The 21,680-nt window shown below is 33.0% G+C and overlaps 1 protein-coding gene across 5 annotated transcripts in view; it reads left to right on the forward strand.

Moving 5' to 3' along the window:
• Pde1a (phosphodiesterase 1A) overlaps positions 1–21,680 on the forward strand; it is a 385,391-nt gene that overhangs the window by 179,821 nt on the left and 183,890 nt on the right. For all 5 annotated transcript variants that reach the window (XM_076865510.2, XM_076865512.2, XM_077110267.1 and 2 more), the window contains 4 exons: positions 3,032–3,132; positions 11,795–11,920; positions 15,065–15,166; positions 15,272–15,392. In XM_076865510.2, the coding sequence (XP_076721625.2) occupies positions 3,032–3,132; positions 11,795–11,920; positions 15,065–15,166; positions 15,272–15,392 (450 nt within the window). The remainder of the gene's footprint in view (positions 1–3,031; positions 3,133–11,794; positions 11,921–15,064; positions 15,167–15,271; positions 15,393–21,680) is intronic.

Raw genomic sequence — 21,680 nt, forward strand, 5'->3', positions numbered from 1 at the left:
CAATGTTTATCTTCTTCCAAATTATTTTACACTATAAACTTAAATATCAAGGTCACAGTATATCAGTAAATAAATGGATTCAGGGAGGATGTTCTATTTTTGGAAGGCAGCAATTAATTATTAAAAAAACAGGAAATATATTTATAATCAATTTTGACAGCTAGAAAGATCATAATTTTAAATACTCATGAGATAATCTATAATTAAATTCCATTTCTGATTATCTAATTTCTCTACTTTTGTAACTTCACATTCAATATTATCTTAGTGAATAGTGGATGTTGCTTTCTTTTAAACCACAGTTTAATCTATAAATTCATAAATGTAACTAGTAAGACATACTTTAAGAAAATAGGTATTTTTTTTTCCAGGAACCAATTTTCTTTAATAAAAAACAATAGGTTTCTGGGGTATAAAATCTGGTTTAATTCAATTTCTATTCATTTTATGGTGTTTAGTTCCACAGTCTCAATGGGAATATTGGAGGCTCAATCCCAGTTTAGCCTATAACACAGGCCATTAATAAGGTCACTTTCTTCTTCTTAATGACACAATTAAATGCATCTATAAACACAGAACAGTTAGTTATAAAAACTCCCTTTGGTTAAGAAAATCATTTCTGCTTCAGTCATCCAACTGTGAGGCATTTATACTTGAATTGCAATCAGTTAATATATGTTAGCTGTTATTTTCTAGATTTAATGCCTTAAACAATTTACTTAAAGTAGCAAGTTTTGTAAAATGTCATCTATTCTGTATTTTACTACATGGCAAGGCTCATGATAGGCACACTGCATACATTAACTCTAAACTTCCCTCAAAAACCTCACAGAAAAATGATCATTAATCCCATTTTAATGGGAACTGTAGCTGAGAGGGTAAATAACTTATTTTCCTGAGGATCAACAGAAATTTGAAACCAGAATTGTCTGAATGCATAGTTTTTTTCTGCTACTCTTGACTACCTTCTTCTTATGCAAAACTAGCGACATTCTGTTTGACAAGCTTATATTGAGTTCCTGTTATGTACCAAAAGCCATGAGAGGTCCTATGAAGGAAACAAAGATTAGTAAGACCATGCCTTTGCCAACTCTGAAATTCAACAGTTGTCACTTGGTTCATTTTTGACTCATGACCTTCAACATCTGCCTCTTGCCTTTTAAACAAAATCCAAATCCATCAGTTCTAATCGAGGAGGCCATCCATTTTTTTTCATAATTTTCATCCTCTTTTCCACCTCACTTTTTAATTGATTCTTAAGCACAATTGTACCATTGGTAATTGTACTTTAATACAGGGCTCTAAAGTATCATTCTCCATTTGTGCTTTCCATGTAAAATCCCCCTTCCCCCAACCCTGCACCTAACTACCAACCTTTGTCCATCTTCTTCCCAAATCCTCCATTCCTGCCATCAAGTACTATCTCCTTGCAACACCAATACAACTTTCTGTGACGGTGGAAATACTTTGTACCTATGGTGTTCTATTTGAAGGCAACCAACCGTCACATATGAGCAGTGAGCATGTGAAATGTGCCTACTACAACTAGGAGAATGAATTTAATTTTACTGTCTTTCATTTATTTTTAATTAAATTGTCACATGTGATTACCATGTTGGAGAGTAGAGTAAAAGTACTATGCAGAATGGGAGTGACGAATAAACTAATTGTTGCTAAATAAACTTTAATAGCACAGAAGCTTTGTTTGGCTTTCCAGTCTGTAACAGAAAGATCAACCCTGGATTTTAAGTGAGAGCAATTTTCTTTCCTTTATTTCTATTAAGTTTTATTACACAGTCATGTATGTGTTATGTATAGAAAATTTGGTAAATTCTTATAAACTCTTCTAAATTTTTAAATATAAAAATGAAGTTCAGTTTTTCTCATGAGCAAAGTAAATATCTTCAGCTTTTAGATGGACCTTTTTATTATAATGGAGTCTTTTAAAATAAACTTTAATTATATATAAACTATATGGTAAAAATCACTAGTCTGATGGTGGTCTCTGAGGGCTCTTTTATAAACATACTAATTCTAATCACGAGGGCTTTGTTCTTATGACTAAATTAGCTCTCAAAATTCCTACCGCTTAATAACATCCCACTGGGAGTTAGAATTTCAACATATGATATTGGGATCAGTACACAAACATTTAGGGCATAATGTAGAGTTAAGAGAGGAATACAATATTTCTTTTATCCTGGTCTTTATACTTTCTTTCCTAACCAGGTGTCCTTTAATCTTGTTAACTAGCTGCCTGATTCCCTGAATATCACTTGAACTTTGTATCTGCTGCTTAGACCTTGCTGAAGCAAAGCTTGCTAGTTGTTGGCTTCATGTGTAAGTCTAGAAACGTTGCTTCATGCTCCTCTAGTTTTGACTGTATTCACACCTCCATTGTTCTTATGTGGCCATTCCAGTTTAATTAGTGGCCATAACCTTGGTTAGCAATATTTGAAATATGGCATCTCAGATGCCAGATGGTGTCTACTCAGGATCCTGTTTATGCTTGTCAGCTCTATGAAGACTTTTGTTATAGAAGATGATGCTTGTACATGTACCTTTGTGGGCGTTTTCTCTAGTGGTAAACAACGAAAAATCTGTTCCTCATATTTTTGTTTTATTTGTTCATTTGTTTGTTTTTAGTTAATGATTCCCAACTGGAATTAAAGGTATATTTGAAAAAAAAATCACTAGTCTGTAATTGATTTCATAAATACCCAAACTGGTAAAGCTGTGAAATCAAAGTCCAGTCAGTCTTTTAAATCAAAGAATTCTTTTTCCAGTTAGCAAACACAATTATATTTTGAATTTTAAGTTTTGAACTTATAAGCCATGAAACAATCATTGATCTCATGAAGGGTTCATTATACACAGTAAATGGAGGAAAAATGGAAGAATAATTCATTTAAAAAAATGTAATATAATTTTATATGATTCCATGTACTGTATGCACAGAAAAACTTTTTCACACAAAGAAAAGATGGCTTCTTCTTTATAAATATGATGAAACTTTTCTTTAATTTACTAGCACTGGCTCACTGAACTGGAAATTTTAGCGATGGTTTTTGCTGCTGCCATTCATGATTATGAGCATACAGGGACCACAAACAACTTTCATATTCAGACAAGGTAAGTTCGATAAAGTATTAACTTTTATAAGTTAGAATTTAAAATTCACTTTCTGCATATTATTGATTTTTAAAAGAATTTGTTAAAAATAAAGATTCTAAAAAGGATAGGTATAATGGAGTTTTACCAAAATTTCTTAAGCTATGGCCATTAAAATAAAACAACTACTATTGTTCAAGAATCTCATGTATATTTTATGACATATTTAACAACTTAAATATGTAAGAAAATTTCTCTCTTCCCAAAACTTATACTGTAAACTGTTATACGTCTATTCACTGAGACAAATCTGTGACATATTGTTTAAGGTATTGGTTTGGTGTAATTATGTACTTGAAAGTAATAATTTGCACTTCTGAAAACATTCAGAGATCAAAGAAATTCCTTTTCCAGGCCAGTGTTAAATCTAAATATAAAATAATTTAAAAATTAAATTATTTAATAATAGCTATAATGGATGTTATTTAAATCAAAATACTAGAGATGAGTATTAGTCTGCTAGAGTTGCCATGACAAAATATGACAGACTGGATGGTTTAAACAATATGGGTTTATTTCCTCACAGTTTTAGAGGATGGGAGTCCAAGGACAAATGTCAACAGGTTTGGTTTCTTCTGAGTCCTCTCTTTCAAAGGAAACAGAAAACTTGCAGACAGCTACCTTCTTGCTGTGTCCTCATCTGATCTTTTTTAAATTAAAAGTATTTCTTGGTATCTCTTTCTTTTCTCATAAGGATATTAGTCATATTTTATTTTGTTAGCACCTTTATATTACCTACCCCTTTTAGCTTGAATTACATCCTTGAAGGCTCAATCTCCAAATATAGTCCCATCCAGGTTTAGGACTTTAACATTCAAATGTAGGGGAAGACACAATTCAGTCTGTAAGAAGAGGTACCCTAAGCTCTTTTAAGTTGGGCACCTTAGTGCCTACGAGTTAGAACATGGTCCAGGACCCACCAGGACCAATTCACTTTATATATGTGGTATTCTGATTCTTCCAAAATCTTCCACTAGTCAAAGATGCCTAAAAAGGAAGTGTAAGCTAAGAAACTGATAAGCCTCTAAAACCATCATAGAACTATGTTCTCATCAAGGGAAAACTAAATTTGGTTACTCTTGGTTTATTTGTTTCATTTTAATGATTTTATATCTTAGAGAAGTTATGGGTTATAGAAAAATTGAGCAGAAAACAGAGTTCCCATGTACTCCCCTACAGCTTCCCCCTGTTATTAACATAGGGCATCAGTGTGGTACATTTGTTACAATTGATGAACCGATATTGATACATCAATATTACCTAGAGTCCATAGTTTGATTGGGATTCAGATTTCCTTTTTACAGATTCTATGAGTTTTGAAAAATATGTATTGCCATGTAGCTACCATTGTAGTATCCTACTGGTTTCACTGTCCTAAAGTCCCCTGTGCTTCAGTATGCATTCCTCCTTTGCTCACCTTTTGTCTCTGGCAGCCACCGATCTTTATAATGTTGTATTAGTTTTCTAGATAGTTTTCTATATTGTATTTCTTTTTCCAACGTGTCATGTAGTTGAGTTTTCTTTCATTTAACAATATATGTTGAAGGTTCCTTCGTGTTGTCTAATGGCTTCATGACCCATTGTTTTCATCATTGAGTAATATTCCATTGTATGGATGTATCATAGTTTATCTATTCATCCATTGAAATAAATCTTGGTTACTTCCAAATTCTGAAACTTAGAATAAAGCTGCTTTAAGCATACATGTGCAAGTTTTTATGTGGTTGGTTCATTTGGTTTTTGTTTTTTTTTAAGAGAGAGTGAGAGAGAGAGAGATAATTTTTTTAAATATTTATTTATTTTTTTTTAGTTTTCGGCGCACACAACATCTTTGTTTGTATGTGGTGCTGAGGATCGAACCCGGGCCGCACGCATGCCAGGCGAGCGCACTACCGCTTGAGCCACATCCCCCGCCCTTCATTTGGGTTTTTAACAGAAATATTTTTAGCAACTGATTTTCTGGATATGAAGTGTTATTGTTTTGATGTGGAGAATATATATAGAAATAGCTGATTAAGTTATTAGACATTTTAGAATTTAAAAGTACCTAAGGTGATTGAGATTCATGTTTTAGATCACCTAGTCTAAGCCTCACAATATAAGAAGAAAAGTCAAAGATTTCTAGTGGTACAGTATCCTATCCAAATGCACCTAGTTAGGGGACAACAGTGCCAGGATATGAGGCTGAGAAGAGTGACACACTCTCAATCCAGTTACGGACACAATCTTCTCTCACAGCCAGAGAAAGATACATGGTAGATCTAATCTTTTATAGCCTGTAATGAGAGGTGTTTATATTTCATGGCCTTTGGATGGAGACAGAGAAAGGACTGAAATTCAAACAGGGACGTGTTTGTGAAGGCATTCTGTCCCACTCCTGGAATAAAGAAAATCCAAATTCCCCAGAATGACATAGAATGAAAGGAAAAGGAAAACCTTGGAATCTGGTTGTACAGTAGGAAAGTTACTGATCTACATATATTTGCAAAGTATAGAGTTAAGCATCAAAAAGAGAGAAGACTATACATATTGTTTTTGCTTATCCAAGTCTCTACATTCATGGAATCCTTAACAAGGAGAATTTCAAGTAAAGTAGATAGATCAATACTGAGCTTAGCTCTATATAGGACAATGGTTTTTAGGGTCTGGAGAAAGGATCAAGAGATTGTTACCAATGAGTACTTCTTGTCTTCTGTTTTGAAAAGTGAAGGCTTTTCGTACCCACAGTGCTAGGTCACCCCAACTGGATGAAAAGTCCTAATTATCTCCTGCTTTGGACTGTGGAGGAAAAGAAAGGGGAGGAAAAGGAGGATGGAGGAAGATGAAGACAAGGAGGGACAATAGGGGGAAGGGAGGAAGAAGAATCAGTCTTCTCCAATTTTATATTAAGAAACTGCATAAAATGGGGAGAGCCTTATATTTTACTTATTTTTTTTAAATAAATTGTCTAACAGGGCCAATTATTTAATAGATTAATTCTATATGTACTTGAAATTTTCATGAGCAAAAAATGTTGTAATGAACAAAATGAAGCAATATAATGTGCTCTTTCACTATTGCTATTGCCTTCACACTTTGTCAAAGCATGTGTAAGGTCATATGTCACTCTTAGCAATAATTCTATTGTATTTTGTATTGTTCATTTTGCTTGGATTTAGAATGTTTTCCTAAGATTGAAGTTCATTTACCATATAAGACAAGATAACTGAAAAGTAATTTAAAACATCAAGCCAGGTGAGATTTGAGTTCAATACAGATAGTATAATGCATGAAATCCTTGAAAGTGTAAATAAATGGAAATAATTTTCTCTTCATGAACAGAAAATGTGGAGCTACATGTTACCATGGATACTGAATGTTGCTTGTAGTCTTGTTCTTTTCTTAGCAGCTACAGACCATCTCAAATATTAAGACCATGTTGTATTCTCAGCATTCTTGTTGAATTTATGAGACAAAATTTTGCACACTTTTTACAATTAAATCTGGTTCAAAAACAGTATCTTTCCTTATTTCTGAATGGGAGAGACATGTGATGCTTTGAGCCATATTATACCATAACCCTGACAAGGCTGCTATAGCTGCATTTGGGTCCATGAGACACGAATAAAATCATTGGAAATCATTTTTTCCTGTGATCTCAGGCAATACTCATGGTATTTTACTGGAAATGCTCATGGTATTTTACTCAGTCAAGATCTACTTAATGACCTCTTCAACCAGGTTACATGTATGCTTTCCTAGTCGCTTGCTCTTTATTGTTATGATTATCAGTAAGGGATTTTTCAGCCTTAACTAAGATTACTAAAAGAAGTCTATGTTAAAGATATGTGCTATTAGCTCAATATATATGCGGCATCACCTTTATTATAGTGTTAGAAACAGAAAGAGAAATCATTCTATTGCCTGAGAGGACGCTTCTTTTATGTGGGATTAGTAATGAAGCTTTGTCTATATGGAAGACTGTTAGACACAGATCTTGAATAGATTGTTAGCAGCACATACTGAATTTATGTAGTTCTTTATTCTTTAAAAAATAAATATTATTTTGTATATATAAGATATACAGCAATATTTATGTAATACATATGGATAGTGAAACAGTCACTATTATGAAGAAACTTAACATACATATCACCTTGCATAGCAACTCACCTTTTTGTTTTATTTTGCTGGTAATTTTAGATATTTTTTGATTTTGTCTTTTTAGAACAGTGGCAGGGGAAAGGTTAGACTATAACTAGGACTTCACCCACCAAAAAAGCCTGAAATGGTTTGTCTTGAGTAAGGCAGTTTTCACTGGACAACAAGTGTTTCTAGCAGAAAGGAGAAGCATGCAAGGGATTGGGTGTTAGGGGAAATGGAAGCAAAGTTGCTATAGGGCTTAATTTGACTTTCCTCCAATATTTTTGCTGTCTACTTCCACTGTGTCAACTTAAATGAATGAGTTATCATTTTAAAATACTAAACATAGTGGTTCTGTGTGCATTGCATACCTGTAGGTGATATGGCAATCTAGGAGGGCAGAGGATGGAGAACCAAAGGCTACATTATATAGAACCAAGAATGCTTGGAATATTTTATGCTTTATGCTAGAACAACCAATTGATTAGTGTAACTTAAAGTAGTTTATTTGATGATCAAGTTACATGGAAATATAGGCAGGCAAAAAATTAAAAACTTTCCTTGATGAATTCATCATTTTGAAAATAATATGTCTATTATGAATTGGTGGAGAAATATACACTTCAAGTTTTGATGAAAAATCATTTTTTTCTTAATTCAAAGTAAAAGAATCCATAATATTCAGATTTAATCACAACATAGTAAGGGAGAAAAAAACTAGATTCACAAATAGACCAAATGATTTTCACACAAATCACCACCACCTACCCAAAGTACTTTTAGTTCAAAGAAATGAGGGTGATAATCATTCAGATACAAAGGACTTAACCACTCTCTGACTGAGAACATGAGGTAATTTTTTTCTTGTGGTAGATTTAGATTATTTCATAGGTAATTGGATTATAAATTTAAAGGTAAAAGGTATAAATTTATTTAAACTATGGTAATTAAAAAGAAAATAAGAAACATGACCAAATGGGAATTAATATAAGGTACTCAAGCCTCTCAACATTGAAAATTCAATTAATGTTTTCATTATATCAAGAACCAAAAAAGAAAAATCACATGATCACTTCAATAGATTCAGGAAAAGTATTTTTGACAAAATCCAGCACTCATTTATGATTAAAACTCAGTAAACTAGGAATAGAGGGAAATTTCCTCAACTTGATAAAGAGTATTTCCTAATGTGGTTACCAAGGGATGAGTTGACCAGTTACATAGATGTTGGTAAAAGGATATAAAATTTAGTCAGAGAGGAGGAATATGCTCAAATGGTCTATTTTACATATTTACTTATTTATTAATTTATTTACTTAGTTATTGTGGTGCTAGAGATTGAACCCAGGGTCTGTACATGCTAAGCAAGTGCTTTACCACAGGGCTACATCACCAGCCCCTCCAGAGATCTACTGTATAATGTATAACATTATGGTTATAGTTCACAACAATGTACTGTATTCTTGGAAATTTCTAAGAGAGTAGATTTAGATTTTAAATATTTTCACCACAAAATTATATTTAAGGTAATGTAGAATGGTAATTAATTCAATCCACCCATTACACAATGCATACTGACTTCAAAACATCATGTTATAAATTATAAACATATACAATTTTTACTGGTCAACTTAAAATGTAAACAAATAAATTAGGAAAAAAAGACCACCTGTAAAAAAACTACAGCTAACATCATACTTAATGATAAGAAACTTGAAACTATCCTACTAAGATCAGCATCAAGACAGACTGGATCCTTTTCATCACGGACTTTTAACATCATCCTGCAAGTCCTGACTAAATCAATAAGACAAGAAAAGGGGAAAAGGATACACTGATTGGGAAGAAAGAAATAACTATCTCTGTTTGCTAATGATATGATTGGCTATGTAGAAAATCTGAAAGAACCACAATAACAAAATGACAACATCAAAAAATTAAAATTAAAATTGGAATTAAAAGTGATTATAGTAGGGTTTCACGACACAATATTAATAGATCGTGATCCATTCTGAGTCAGTTGTTTACTTGTATGCCAGCAATGAACAAGTGGAATTTGAAATTGAAAAGCACAATGGCATCTGTATTAGCACCCCCAAATTGAAGTAGTAGTTTTAAATCTCTCAGAGTACATAGAAGTTCTACATAAAGAAAACTCTAAAACTCTCATGAAAAAAAAAATAAATGGAGAGATAATCAATGTTCATGGATGGAGAGACTTAGAGATATGCTTTCTTCCCAACTTGATCTATTACTTCAATGCAATCCCAATCAAAATCTCAGGAAGTTATTGTGTGGATATTTTCAAAGTGATACTGAAGTTTGTAACGTAGAAGAAAAAGATTCAGAATATCCAACATAATAATAAAGGGTAACACAGTTGGAGGATTGACATCACCTGATGTCAAGACTTTCTACAATGCTGCAGTAATCAAGACAGTATGGTATTATTGATAGAACAGACAAATAGACAAATAGAATAGAATAGAAAGCCCCAAAATGCACCCATTAAAATTTAATAAGGACAGTACAATGGAACAGAGATAACCTTTTCAATAAATGGTGCTAGGGAAACTAGCATTTGGGTGCAAATAAATAGATTCAGATACAGATATATATGTAGACATAGGCATAGACAAAGGCAGACACTGACTGTTATGGTCTAAATGTGTCCCCTAGAATTCATGTGTTGGAAACTTAATTCTCAGTGCAACCATCTGGGGATGTGAAGCCTAATGGGAAATATTAAGTCATAAGGTTTTTTATCTTCATGAGTAGATTGATGCCATTATAAAAGGTTCTTGGGAGTGGGTTTGCTGTCTGGGCTGTCTGGTCTTCCACCATGTGATGCCTTCCACCATGTGATAATGCAGCAAGAACATATTCACCAGGTAACAACACCTTCATCTTGAACTTCCTGGTTATGAAAAATAAATTTCTTTTCTTTAATAATTACTCATTCTCAAGCATTCTCTTATTGTAGCACAAAATGTACTAAGACACAGACTTTCTACTCTTTACAAAGGTTAACTTAGAAAGGATCATAGTCCTAAATGTAAACATAGAACAATAAAATTCCTGCAAGATAACATAGCAGCAAATCTAGATGAACTTGGGTTTAGTAATGACCTTAAATACAACACTAAAGGCACAATTCATGGGAGAACTGGTATGTTGGACTTCATTAAAAGTAAAAACTCATGGTCTGTCAGATACTGTTAAGAGAATAAAAAGACAAGCCAGAGGCTGGGAGAAAATATTTGCAAAAGATATATTTAATGAAGGACTATTATCCCAAATATACAAATATGTAAAACTCAACAATAAGAATATAAATAACTTGATTAAAACATGAGCCAAAGATTTTATCAGACATCTTGGAGAAGATCAACAACAAATAAGCATTTAAAAGATGCTCCCCATCATATACCTTCAAGAAATGCAAATTGAAACAACAATGAGATACCACTATACACCTATTAGACTGAGACAAATTCAGAACACTGAAAACACCAAATGCTGGTGAAGTGGTGGAACCACAGGAACTTTTACTCATTGCTGGTGGGACACAAAATGGTGCAGCCATTTTGGAAGACAGTTTGACAATTTCTTACAAAACGGAACCCACACTTACCAAATGATTCAGGAGTTAACACTCCTTGGAATTTACCTAAAAAGTTGAAAACTGAATTCCACATCAAACCCTGAACACAGATGTTTATAGCAATTTTATTCAAATTGTCAAATCTTGGACACAACCAAGGTTTCCCTCAGTAGGTGATTTGCTAAATAAATGTGGTATCTCAGGAAAATGAACATAATTTGAAGCTTAAAAGAGAAGAGCTATCACCCTCTAAAAAGAAATGGAGGAAACATATATACATATTAGTAGTGAAAGGAGCTAATCTAACCAGACAATGTACTATATGATTCAAACTTTATAACATTTTGGAAAAGGCAAACCTACAGAGATAATAAAGAGATGAGTGTTTTTTCAGGGGTTGGGAGCAGAGAAGGATGAATAGGTGAAATACAGATGGGTTTTAGGGCAATGAAACAGCTCTATATGATACTAAAATGGTAGATATGAGTCATCATACCTTTCTTTAAACCAAAAAAAATTAGGAAATTAGGAGTGAATCACACACAAGATAAACTGTGATGATACTGATGATGTGTCAGTGCAAGTTCCTCAATTGGGTGATATTGATAATGGAGAAGGTTATATATGTGTGAAGGCAGAAGGTATGTGAGAAATCTTTGTAACTTCTGCAACTTTCCATGAACCTAAATCTGCTTTAAAAAAGAAATATATAATTCATTTTTATATATAATTTTGAAACAATAGAGTTTTTTAAAAATGGAAACAATATTTCTATAATTTTATGTGTTCAATTATGAGATTTTTATTGGTGAGATGACTTGAAACTTGAGTATTTTTTATTAGACATCCATGAAGTATAAAGAAATCCTTTCCTGGGCATTTTCTTTTAATCCTTAGGTCAGATGTTGCCATTTTATATAATGATCGGTCTGTCCTCGAGAATCACCATGTGAGTGCTGCTTATCGACTTATGCAAGAGGAGGAAATGAATATCTTGATAAACTTATCTAAAGATGACTGGAGGTGAGTTTCAAAGGAAACCTAAAGGGAATTTAATTTCAGGAAAAGGATAAATTTTGTGGTTTAAAGTGAAAAAAACCTCTGAAAATCAATGCCTTCCTCATATTACAAACTCAGTTACTGTTGACTGGACGACTCTGAGAAGGATTTGTACCTGGAGGACTTTGTTCAGGAGTCAGGCTCTGTTTGATGGATCTGAAATATTTCCAGATCAATTCTTTACCTATACACATATGTAAGGCTACACATCACACAATAAAGATGCATAATTGTGCACTTCAATGGAGCTCTGCTCAATTTGTGCTAATAGGTGGTCTTACATAAATCAAACCTGTTAGCATCATATTCATTCTTTCTATATACATGATATAGTGACACTAGATTCCACGCAGGGAAAAATAATAAATCTAACCCTACTACTCCACATAACCTTTCTATCTTTTTATCCTTTGTTTGTTATCTTCCCTTTGTTTGATTATAGGATTGTCAGATTTAGCCAATGAATTTTTAAAAGTTAAACAGAAATTTCAGATCAACATAAATCTTTTAATGTATGTTCTTCATATTATGTTTATATATTTTTAAAAGCCCACATTTATCCATAATAAAGATCTTATTAAAAGTTAGTAAATGGATGGCAGAAGGCTCCCACTCAAATGTAAGTATCAAAGGGTTTTGGTTTTTATTTTTGCTCTTACAACAAATTAAAGAGAAATGTAAAAAAATAAAAGGTGTCGTGCCTGCCATTAAGAAAGGACTTTAAACAAAAGCAAAGCAGAAAAGTTAAATTTAAGATTTCAATTGAGCCCTAGTCTCCTACGGCTACATTTTCAAATTTCCAAAGCTTTCTGTATTTTCTAGGTCAATTCCAGAAACATGGGCTCCATTTGCAGTTGTAGAAAATTCCATAAGGTGGGAAAGGAGGAACGGTGTTTGGGCATCCCATTCGGGCTTTTCATTCTATTCTGTAAAAAACTAGCCCAAGAGGACTCCAGCCTAGGAAGGTCAGGATTTAACTTTACAAGAATTTTAAAGTGACTACTGCTGGGTTATGTGGAGAACAGCTGGGCAAAGAGAAGCAGGCAAACCAGTTTCCTAAGATCCGAGAGAGACAGATTACTTACAGCTAGTGTGTTAGTTTTTCCTCAATGGTTTTCATTCTCAAAGTTAATATTGATATTAATTTTCATTCTTATTACCCCTTTGAGTTAATCTTCTTTTCCTCAAAGTTGACTCTTTTGCTCTTTCATTGTGATTTTATTTTCTATATTTTGTTTTTTACCATCTTCAATAATTGATAACTGATAATTTATTGTGATGATATCTGGTAAATTTCTTGTCAACAACTTCTCAGACTCATGCTAATTAAATGTTTTACAAGATTATTATTAACAAATAGTATGTATATCATATGGACTATAGAATTTAATAGATTAAATACTTTCCAAAAACCCCCAAAGATTGATTTTTCTACCATAACCTTGATAACATTTCCCTGAGAATTAAAATATGGATATCTTCTTAAAGACCTATAGATTTTTGCTCTAAATGTCTATTTATTTCTTAAGGTAATTTTAGTAAGGTATAATCACATTAATTTAAATTTTGGGCAAAAATTCATAAATTAAGAAATATTTTCCTGGTGTATTCTTTTGCCTGGTTTATTGACATAATACCAGGCATTTACTGATCACTTATCTGCAAAGCACAATACATTATTAGGCTCTATACATTTCACAAAATTGTAGTCTTATTTTTCTTAGTGAATATAAATATTTTGTTCAGTTGCTATTCTAATATGATCTTGTCACAAAATTAGAGAAAAAAATGTAATTGAGAATAGTTTAGAAACTGCCTTCAATGGCTTATTTTCCGTTTGTATTTCAGTAAAGTATTCTAAGCAAGCTGTTCAGAATATTGATTTCTACCTCTGAAAATCTGATTGAATGGAGTACCCACAATTTATAACAACAAATCCAATATGTGGTTGCTTTTGAAAATACATCATCCAACAATACCATCTTTAGTTAAAATATATCTGATGCAAGATCATAATTCAGATTTACTCCATACCTTGATTTAGCCTACTCTACTGGCCACACCAAAGAGTGAAAACAAAATATGGTTTTCTGTATAAGTGACTTTTTACCTAACTCTACAGAGCAAACAAAGAATTGTGGATCATGCAAGACTTTGTGGGAGTGGCTCATTCCTCACTTACTGTGAGAATGAGTTTTTCATGAACAGGCTTTGTGATATGGTCGCTGTATTGGTCACCATCTTGGCTGAACATTTCAACAGTGCCAACTGCTCTACATTATTGAAAATCAGGTCCCAAAATCTTAAACAGAATTTTGACCTACTTTCACATCTTGACCTCTTTGGAGTTCTTCTGATGGGAAGTTGGCACAGTAGTCAGTCAGTGGTCCAGGTGCCAGCTTTGGGAGTGAGAACCAGGTTGCATCCTTTATCAGCCATCTACTAAACAAATGGCTCAAGCTCTTCCAATGGAAAATACTGATACTCCCTCAAAGGTATGAGGATTAAATGTCTTAATGTACCTACAAAGCAACTGCAACATGACTTTATGTCAATGCTTGGACTGAATAAATATGGATAAGTAATATTGTTTTTATTACTAGTAGTAATTTTAAAAAGATGCAAAACAAGGAAGCAACAGAGAGTGTCTTGAGAATCCATGCCCCTCTCTCCCTGTCTCTTCCCTAACACATTGAAACTATCAGTTGGATTTAGAATGGTCTCAAACCCCACTGAGCTACATGTTTTACTTCTAAAGCATTCAAAAATTATATTTAAATTAGTGTCTCGTTAAAATAGCCAAAGATTCTTTTGGATAGAAAAATAAGACTTTAGAAATTATAAGTTGTGAAGAAGGCTGTGAGGTGAGAAGGAGAGGCATATCACACTATTATTCATACATCATTCTGCTACTAACTTCTTAAATCCCTGAGAATCAATGGGCAAAAATAATGTTGAACCTTTGTGAGCACTTTTATATTTAAAGAGCAGCAACTTTTGTGCTCATATCCACTAGGCAAATATATGATTAGTAATACTTATGGAAAGGTTCTATAAAAGACCAATAAATGGCCAATTGAAACTATTATTCTTTTGATGCCTCTGCAGGGATCTTCGGAACTTAGTGATCGAAATGGTTTTATCCACCGACATGTCAGGTCACTTCCAGCAAATTAAAAATATAAGAAGCAGTTTGCAGCAGCCCGAAGGGTAGGTTATTTTCTTTTGTCACATTAAAGTACCATGAACGTGGACTCAGAAAAGATTAATTGGTTGCTTTGTTCTGATAATTTGAGCATGTCCTTTCTTTGACAGAATTGACAGAGCCAAAACCATGTCCCTGATTCTCCATGCAGCAGACATCAGTCACCCAGCCAAATCCTGGAAGCTGCATTACAAGTGGACCATGGCCCTAATGGAGGAATTTTTCCTGCAGGTGCCTCTTTCACACTCTTTGCAAATAATTTCGGAAATAGTGACTGTGCATTTTTAACATACACCTTCTCTGCAGAATCTAGAGCTTGTGACTAAGTATCATCAATTGGCATTACACATTCTTGTGGATTTTCAAAGAATTTATTAATCTTTTAGATAAGTATGCTAAATAATCCTGTGTAGTATAATACATCTTTTAAAGAGAGTCAAGTCTTGGATCTCAGGTGCCAGGCTTGGGAAGGAAAGAAACAAACAGATTATAATTGGTATCTGCTGTTAAGAGAGAAGTGCCAGGACAGAGAGCAAACAGCTTTCTTAGTGGAAGGGCAAAGGGAGGATTTATACCACTTCTTTATATATCTTGTTGGCTAGAATTTAGTCATATGTGCCTAGCTGCAGCAGAGGCAGAGAAATACAGTTTTTAGCTGTGTGGACAAATGCCTATATAAAACAAAAATATATATATTATTATGTGAGAAGGCTGGAGATAGAAGATGGCTGGTATTCTCTGCTACAAGTATTTACATTTTACATTTACATGTGTCTTTTCTGTCCATCATTCCTGTATGCCCCCTTTAGCACATAAAATCAATGTGATGCTAACCACTCAAAGTCAACCTCAAATCCTACAAGTTAAAGGCTCAGTCCTCTACAAGACTGGTCTACTTCAGATGCTAGCCACAAGTGGGGCTATAGGACACCAGCTCTTCTGACCAGCCAGTTATAAGTTCAGTGTCTCTTGCAACCCATTTTATACTTGATAATTCGTTAGAATAGCTCATGGACTGAAGAAAAGAGCTAATCTTAAAATTACAGGATACAACTCAATAATAGTCAAATAAAGTAGTGTTTAGGGAAAGGTCTGGGAATGTCCTAGTCATGGAGCATACATGTAGTCTACAGATGGATTAAACTGTGCCATCCCCTTGTCTTATCAGTGTATTCACTAATCAGGAAGCTCCACTGAGTTTCAGTATCCAGAATACTTATCAGGGTTTTATTATATAGCATGATTGATTGAATCATTGTCCATGTGCCCCTTCCCCCACCAGAAGATCACAATGACTCAAAGTTCCAACTCCTTAATCATTTGGTTGCTCTTTTTGGTGATCAGCCCCCATCCTGAAGCTAACCACAGGGTCCATCATGAGTTGTCTTCTTGAACATAACAAAGAGTCACCTGCCATTCAGTAAACTCCATAGGTTTTTGAAGCTCTGTTCCAGAAACCAGAAATGAAGACCAGTTGTTATATTATTTATGATACCATAGCTCTGTTTAGAAAAGCTCTTTTATTTCTGTATTTTCAAATTATTTTATTCTCAGCATAGTTCTTTACTTACAATGTTTATTCATCGATTGAATACTTATTCTGAAGATATAAATACCGAATTATTGCTATACTTGAATGACTGTTTTCTGTCTCCCATTGTTGACAGCTATGTGTTATTTGAAATAGCACTGAATAGTCCTAGATAAAATTACTGAGTAACCACACCAAATTCAAATATTTTTATATTAGAAATAACTTGAGAAAAATATTTTAATATTTTATGCACATAAAAAATAGAATAAATGTTAAAATACACCACATCCTAAAAGGCAATTGCCTGCTATGGTCAATAAAAAATTATAATTTTTGTATGCTCAACCAATCAGTAATCAGAAAATGATAAATCTAAAGAGACCTTAGAGTGCTTAAAACTATCTCTCTAATAAGAGATGAAAACATGAAGAGATAAAATGATTTTGGTCAGGTTAATAAGAAAATTTTAAATATTTAAAATCAAATAGTCATGAAAACAAAAAGGGAAAAATTGTTGAATGAAACTAAAACAGTGCATAGAGGAAATTTTAAACCATTAAATGCTTTCAATATTAGAAAAAAAGATACTTTGTGAAGCTAGAAAAACTTAAGAAAATTGAACCAAAATAAATTGATGGAAGGAGATAATAAATATAAAAGCAAAAATCAATAAAATAGACCAAAGAAAAATAATAATAAAAAGAATCATAAAGATAAGTGTTGATTTTTCCGAAAAAGTAATAAAATTACCTGTAGGTTCAAAAAGAAAAAAAAATTATAAAAGAAGAGGAAATATTACTATATATCTTACATACGTCAAAAAGATAAGAAATATTATGCACAATCTATGCCAATAAAATTGACAACATAGATAAAATTGTCAAATTCTTTGAAAGATATAAATTACTAAAACAGACATAAGAAAAATTATAATCTGAATATTCATTTATCTATTTTTAAAAATTGAATTTATAATGTAACTCTTCCCATGAATAAAACCCCAGGCTCAGATGACTTTCATTCTTAATTCTGATTTCCATTAACAGTACTCAATTCAGGTAAAAGATGGTAAATTATCAAACATTTCAGGGAGAAATAAGGCCTGTCTTACATAATTTTTTTTCATGACAGAGAAAAAAAGGGAAAATTGGCAGCATAACCCCTAAGAAAACCTGAAAAAGACTTCAAATAAAGAAAATTACACCCCCAATTATGTCATGAAACTAGATAGAAAAGTCCTTAAAATATTAACAAATACAATTCAGCGATGTAGTAAATGAGCACATATCATGACTTGAGTAAGTTGAATATTCAAATATCAGTTAAAATGATTCACCATCTTAAAAGAAAAAAGGAAAAACAATTATATCATTCTTAAAGGCACAGGATGCCTTTGACAAAATTCAACAAACATTAATTATAAAAACTCTCAGCGAACAAGAAATAGGAAACCTTAATGTAACACTTCCTAGTGAGATATTGAACATTTTTATACTAAGATCAAGATATGTACTCTAAACACTTCTATTCAATATTGCATTTGAAGTTCTAGCTAGTGCAATAAGGCACTAAAAGAAAATAAATAGATTGGATTAAAATAAACAAAATTTGCAGAAACATGAGCATGTGCATGAAGCACTTTAAGAAATTTACAAAAGCCACTGGAATTAACAAATGATTTTATCAGAATCATAGAATCAGTTGTAGTAAATGAGAGTAGCAAGTTGAAAATGAAATTTAAAAAGTGATATTAGGAGAGCATAAGATAATAAAATACTTGAGAATACATTAAATTAAATGCATGTAAAACCCCTATGAAGAAAACCACAAAATATTGTTGAGAGAAAAACTTTAAAGACCTATATAAATGGAGAGAGTTTCCATATTAATGGATTGAAAGTCTCAATATTGCTATGATGTCAGTTCTTCCAGAATTGATTAACATATTTAGTATAATCCTTATAAAAAATTGAAACAGGCTTCTTGGTAGAAACTGAAAAGTTGACCCTAAAATCTAAATGGAAATAACCAAAACAATTTTGAAAGAGACTAAGAAAGTTGGGGAACTCATGCTTCCTTATTACATAACTTAGTAAACAGCTACAGTGATCAAAACAGTGTATTATTGGCATAGGGATAGGGAAATATGTCAATCAAATAGAAAAGTGATTCCAGAAGTAGAACCATACATATGTGATTTTCTACAAAGGCAGCAAAACAACTAAATGAGGAAAGGAAGTCTTTTCATAAATGGAAATGAAACAACAGTTATAAAAGTGTGGGAGAGAAGGAAACTTGTCTTCTACCTACACCTTACACAAATAATAAATCAAGATGGACCATGTGTAAACACAGAACAGAACCCAGAACTATAAACACTTGGAGAAAAATGCAGGAGAATATCTCTCTAATCTAGGGGGAAGGCCAATATTTTTTAGAAAAGCCACACAAAGTATTATCCAAAGAGAAAAATGGTCAAGCAGAGAAAAGCAGAACTTAATATTTCTGCTCTTCCAAAAATACCATTATGAAAAGATAGACCATAGAGAAAATATTTGAGTTCTAAGCATCTTTCCAGGAACTTGTTTTGAGTCTACATAAAAACTCTGACAAATCAATAATAAAAAGGAAAATCATGGTAATTTGAACAGATACTTCATAAAAGAAAATATACTTGTGGATAAAATGTACAGACAAGTATGCTTATTATCTTTATTTATTGGGGAATTGCAAATAAAAACCACAGTGAGATATTACATCTACACCAGAACAACTGGAATTTTATTTTATGTTATCAATAACATGGTAAAAATGGAAGTGTCACATATCACTGGTGGCAGTATAAATCATTCCAGTCACCACGGAAAAATATTGATTTGTAACATCTACTAAAGTTAGACTTAATATTGCTTATGTCCCAACATTGCCACCCCTTTTGTGTATAATCCAGATGAATTAGCATCCTTGTTCACCAAATGTCTTACAGAGGAATAATAAAAGCAGTGTTATTTATAAAAGCCCGATGCTAGAAACAATCCAAATGTCCATCAGAAATATAAATGAATTAAATAAATTATAGTATATCCATGCAATGGATTATCATGCAACAATAAAAAAAAGACTAATGATAACAAACAGTAATAAACCTTAATATCATTTATGTGAAGTTCAAAAATGGCAGTTAACCTATGGTTATACAAATCAGAATAGTGGGTACCTACATGGGATAGGATTCCCTGGGAGAGGTTAAGGGAACTTTCTGGGGGTAATGGAAATGCTCTGTATCTTGACTGAGTGTTACACAGGGTGTTTATACAATTATACAATTCAAATTTGCACATAGAGTTTTTTTTTCAATTTAAAAAATTCTATCATAATAAAAGTTCCTCATCAATTACTTAATTTTTTAAAGTCCTAAAAAAATTTCCAATAATACCATGACTGCATCATCCTTTGTTTTACTGATTGCCAAACTAAGAATACCTGACAGAGTAATGAGAGTGATGAATTCAATGAAACTGAGTTGAGGTGTTTTTTAAGTTCACCACCCTGTTCTTGAATGTTACAAAAAGGTAACTAATAGCAATAATGAAGATTTCATTCAGCAGTGATTATTGACATCTGAATTTAGGGGTAGAGAGAATTGCTCCACAGGGCTACTCAGCTCCTATGTTCGTGGTACCCTATGACTCAGATGTCTATTAGAGATTAAATCACTTCACACGCAACATAAAGGTTAAATCTTGGAATAGGTAGAGCACCATGACACTCGGGATGCTATTTGTGATCTGCATTTTTCACATGGTGTTACTAGAGTAAGGAGGTGTTGATTTTTTTTTTTTTGGGGGGGGGGCTGCTTGTTTTTTTAACAGGACTTTGGTGGGCGATGACAGGCATTCATGAATCCCCAAAATGTTCAGAAATGGGTAGTCCTTGCCTGAATGACCTTAACACTTAAGGTAAAACACATAACTCAATGCAGAGTAACACGTTCATGTTAATATGGACGATTAGAGCATCAAACTATCTCTACTAACATAGCCTTATCTCTTCCAAAATGAAAATCAACCAATTCATCATAACTGATTTAGGACTTGATCGTTAAAAAATGGAGTCTTCTCCGCACCCCCCATCTTCTTTTCTTCTTTATTGGGGATTCAACCCAGAGGCACTCTACCACCAAGTTACCCAAGCCTTTTTTATTTTTAATTTTGATACAGGATCTCACTAAATTGCCTAGGCTTGTCTTGAATTTGCCATCCTCTTGTCTCAGCCTTCCAAGAAGCTAGGATGACAAGCATGTGCTACTGCATCCAGCTGGATAATGGAATCTTTTATTGAAATATGATTTCTCACTTTCTGCATTTTTGAAATTGAATGACTTTCAAATCCCCTTCAGAAATACATGGAGCAAAATAGGAAAATGTGGAGTTAAAGGTCAACATGAATTTGTAGTGTTAACAAATATGTTTTTCAAGCAAAACCAGTTTATCTCTAAGAGACTTACATTACCATATGATAATAACTCCAACAGGTAAAAAGTTTTCTTGCATTCAACCAAATAAATCTCATAGTGCCCTTACTTATTCTTAGCCATACTATGTACTTTAGCCCTTTGGAGTTGAGTATAGATATGGTTCCACTTCCTTGGCATTTGCATTTCTCTGAATGTATTTGACTTACACTATTTAGCTGAATTTGTGTTTCTATACTGATGGGCAGGACTGCAATGATTCTGGCATGCATTTTCTTTTTGCTCATCCTCACATAGCCATCTGTGAAGCAACCACTTTGTCAAATCCACAGCATTGATAGACACCTTCTTGCTATGTGTCTAGTCAAGGTAACTAGGGTTTCTCATTTTGAACAGTGAAAAAAGCATTTTAATGATGTAACCTTAAATGGTATTCCTTCATTCTTTCAGAATACACTAAGAATTTAAATACCATGTCTTCTGAGGCACTGGCTGTGCTAGAGTTTTGAGG

Source organism: Callospermophilus lateralis, chromosome 9 (assembly GCF_048772815.1).
Source record: "Callospermophilus lateralis isolate mCalLat2 chromosome 9, mCalLat2.hap1, whole genome shotgun sequence".
Classification (NCBI taxonomy): Eukaryota; Metazoa; Chordata; class Mammalia; order Rodentia; family Sciuridae; genus Callospermophilus; species Callospermophilus lateralis.